Genomic DNA, 3,326 nt, shown 5'->3' on the forward strand with positions numbered 1-3,326 from the left:
CCAACATAAATTAATTGTTCTATCATATCTTAGGGCGGGGAAAACATGAAAACTAGTTTGGAGGTTTAAAGTGTTAGTAAAATTATTTTGGTTGTTTATAGTGTTAGTAGAATTCTTTCGAGGTTTAAAGTGCTACCCAATAACACTTTGAGGGTTAAAAATGTGATTTTCTCTTTAAAATTCCTTCTATATAACACCAAAATGACAGGCAAAAGACAGGTACAAAAAAGCAAACCAAAACATGTAATGTGATTTAATGTAATAAACTCATCACAAACAGAGCTCTGTTTATCTTTTCTTCCATCAATCCAATGGCTGATCAGATTCAGATCCAGATAATGAACCAAGATCTTGAAGAACCAATGGCTGAGATCATGCCAAGTGTTTTAACGGCAATGTCGTATCTGTTGCAAAGAGTATCGGAGACCAACGACAAGCTGAGCCAGAAACAGAGGATCTCAAGCTTCACTGGACTAACCAAACCTTCCATTTCCATCAGAAGCTATCTCGAGAGGATCTTCAATTACGCGAATTGTAGCTATTCGTGTTACATCGTCGCGTATATATATTTGGATCGGTTCGTGAAGAAGCAGCCATTTTTGCCTATCAATTCCTTCAATGTGCATAGGCTTATAATCACAAGTGTTTTGGTCTCTGCTAAATTCATGGATGACTTGTAAGTAAATAATTCTGAAGTTAATTAATTTGTCGAAATTCACTAATTAGTTAACATTTTGTTTAATAATTTTTTTTTTTTTGTGTTACAATTTTAGGAGTTACAACAATGGATATTATGCAAAAGTTGGAGGAATAAGCAGAGAAGAAATGAACATGCTTGAGCTTGACTTCTTGTTCGGAATCGGGTTTCAGTTAAACGTCACCGTTTCTACTTTCAATAACTACTGTTGTTTTCTACAAAGAGAGATGGGGATGTTGACGAAGATGAAGTCTCTGTTTCTAGAACCTTCTCTTTCATTCAAAAGCTCTTCTAAGACGAAACTTCTGATGAATCCACACGAGGACGACTCTTTATCCACTCATCACAATAAGAAGCAACTCGCTGCTGCTTGATCATATTTATGCATTGGGTCGTATAATCACATTGTTGTGTACTGTAAAACCTTCTTTTATGTCCGAGGGTTCTTGATTAGTGATGTACTGATGTTAGCTTAGAATTTGTATTGTACATCTAGAGATTGGTTTCTTGAATTGAATCGATACAAGTTGAACTAAATGCAAATCTGATATAATATTTGTTTTCTTCAAATGATCAAAACAAGCGTTTGGAAACAAACAAAAACACTAAAAGAGATCACACTTTAAAAACATGCAGACATTATAAGATATGTCGAGCGCATAATCTATATAAAAAGCATTCAAGACAAAGGAAGATAAGTTACATTTAGGAGGGTACCAAACCTAATAATCTTTAATCTTACAAACACTTATACTCCTCCCAAAATATTTTGGTTGGGAGAAATTACCAAATAAAACATCCTTACGGATGAATCTTACTACCGTGGCTCAAAGCGGCAACTTCACCGTTGGAACCACCACCACCACCACCTCCACCAGACCGGCCATTTCCGCTTCCGTAACCATATCCACCACCACGTGCTCCACCACCTCCAGAACCATATCCATATCCGGTACCTGATCCGGATCCGGATCCATAACCGTATCCGGATCCTCTTCCCCATCCTGTTGGTGATCTACCCGAGCCTGATCCGAATCCCCATCCAGATCCTGGAGCAGAGCCCCAACCCCAGTTGTACTCCCAATTGGGCCCACGGCCCGACCCACTTTCGCCGGGATAGTTTTGGCCTGGCATGTTACCCCTCGACCATGCGAACGGACGGGAAACTGAAGTCTTTGCAGTGATTAAAAAGAAAAAAACCAACAAGAACCCTTTGATCATTTTCTCTCTTTTTTTAGGGTTTCTTTTCTTATGTTTTACTTCAAAATCTTGTTTTGTTATGAAATTATTGTAAGAAAGCTTCTGCTACCATTTATAGGCAACAACGGTCCGTGACAAGTTGGTTTGATAGTGTTAGATGGGCCAGACCCACCCTTTTGTTAAGTCCCAGCTCGAAACTAAATAAATTTTGTTAGGAAAAAAGATTTAAAAAACCATTATACTTGCATCTCCTATACATGTTGTGAGTTAAAAAAAAATTGACAATGATTATAAGATTATTGTTAATTATAACGATATTGCTAAAAACGAAATGAAATGTAGTCTCTATTATAGTCGGTATTATACAAAAAGTCAGACGAAATGATTAAATATTTGATATTACTGATCTACTTGAGTTTCTTTAAAGTAGAAAACATTATCCTTCAAGAACCCATTTAAGATGCATCTCAACGTCAATCCCACTTAGAAATTTTCTAATTACGGGCCTGTGATCTGCAAATGATGGTGATCATCATCATCATTACAAGGCAAAATACATCTAGAAAACACACGCATATAAACATCAACACCATTGACAGTTGTAGAAAAAAAATCACTAATACATCTTTCAGATTGGTCACGCGGCCGCAAATTCTACAATTAATCGAAAATGATGAGAAATCAGGTATATCGTGATTATTAAAAACTATAGAACACATAGCATTAACGAGCATCTTGTCGTCTATCAGTTGACTAATCTAACTCAGTCAGAAACCATTCAAGCTAACATTTGCTATATCAAATTCAAATGGTCTAAACTTGTTAAAGAAATTTGATAAAAACTAGTCTAGCTTGATCATATATGATTTTATTAGAAAAAAATATTTATTTAAAATTGTGATTTATTACATACGTACGAGGTCATCATATGGCCCTACATCGTATATGTTTTTTTTTTTTTTTTGGTCAAAAAACATCGTATATGTTTATTTTAGAAAATTTAACGTATATATGAATGATCACAACATTGAATATTCATAGGTTATTATAGGTCGGTCGGTGTTTTGTGATGGTCTTTTGATATGATGATAATATTATTTCGCATGTATAACACAGAAAACGTGTGTGCATAGAAACTAGATAGATTTCGATTAAAATCTTATATGCAGAGGCCAAATTTAACAAAGGTATATCAATTTTTGTAAACATTTTCTTTTTGATTTGAACAGCCAATCAAAAAATGATATTTTTTAATTTAATATATGATTGATTAAAAACTTTTGTATGAACCTAGACCCAAAATTTCTTAGTTATTAAAAAAAAAAAAGTTTTGTAAGCGGATTCATATTCTTGGACGTACAGAAAGATACTAATAATTTTATCTAGTAATTGAAACACATGTAGTTTCACAATATTATTTGAACAATAA

General features: G+C 34.4%; 2 protein-coding genes across 2 annotated transcripts; one reads left to right on the plus strand and one right to left on the minus strand.

Annotated features, from left to right (window-relative positions):
• Window positions 1–223: 223 nt before the first annotated feature.
• On the plus strand, window positions 224–1,900 carry LOC9298431 (cyclin-U4-3). The gene is made up of 2 exons (XM_002862307.2): window positions 224–676; window positions 774–1,900. Exons 1-2 carry the CDS (start codon window positions 312–314, stop codon window positions 1,069–1,071), a joined length of 663 nt encoding a protein of 220 aa, XP_002862353.1. The 5' UTR covers window positions 224–311; the 3' UTR covers window positions 1,072–1,900.
• On the minus strand, window positions 1,268–1,994 carry LOC9298430 (putative glycine-rich cell wall structural protein 1). The gene has a single exon (XM_002862308.2). It carries the CDS (start codon window positions 1,916–1,918, stop codon window positions 1,499–1,501), a length of 420 nt encoding a protein of 139 aa, XP_002862354.1. The 5' UTR covers window positions 1,919–1,994; the 3' UTR covers window positions 1,268–1,498.
• Window positions 1,995–3,326: the final 1,332 nt, after the last annotated feature.

Source organism: Arabidopsis lyrata, assembly GCF_000004255.2.
Source record: "Arabidopsis lyrata subsp. lyrata unplaced genomic scaffold ARALYscaffold_653, whole genome shotgun sequence".
Lineage (NCBI taxonomy): Eukaryota > Viridiplantae > Streptophyta > Magnoliopsida > Brassicales > Brassicaceae > Arabidopsis > Arabidopsis lyrata.

Excerpts from the sequence above, each read along its gene's own strand:
- LOC9298431 (XM_002862307.2), top strand. The coding sequence starts at position 312 with ATGGCTGATCAGATTCAGATCCAGATAATGAACCAAGATCTTGAAGAA. Across the intron at positions 677-773 it reads GCTAAATTCATGGATGACTT|GAGTTACAACAATGGATATT; the intron begins GTAAGTAAATAA and ends TTACAATTTTAG.
- LOC9298430 (XM_002862308.2), bottom strand. The coding sequence starts at position 1,918 with ATGATCAAAGGGTTCTTGTTGGTTTTTTTCTTTTTAATCACTGCAAAG.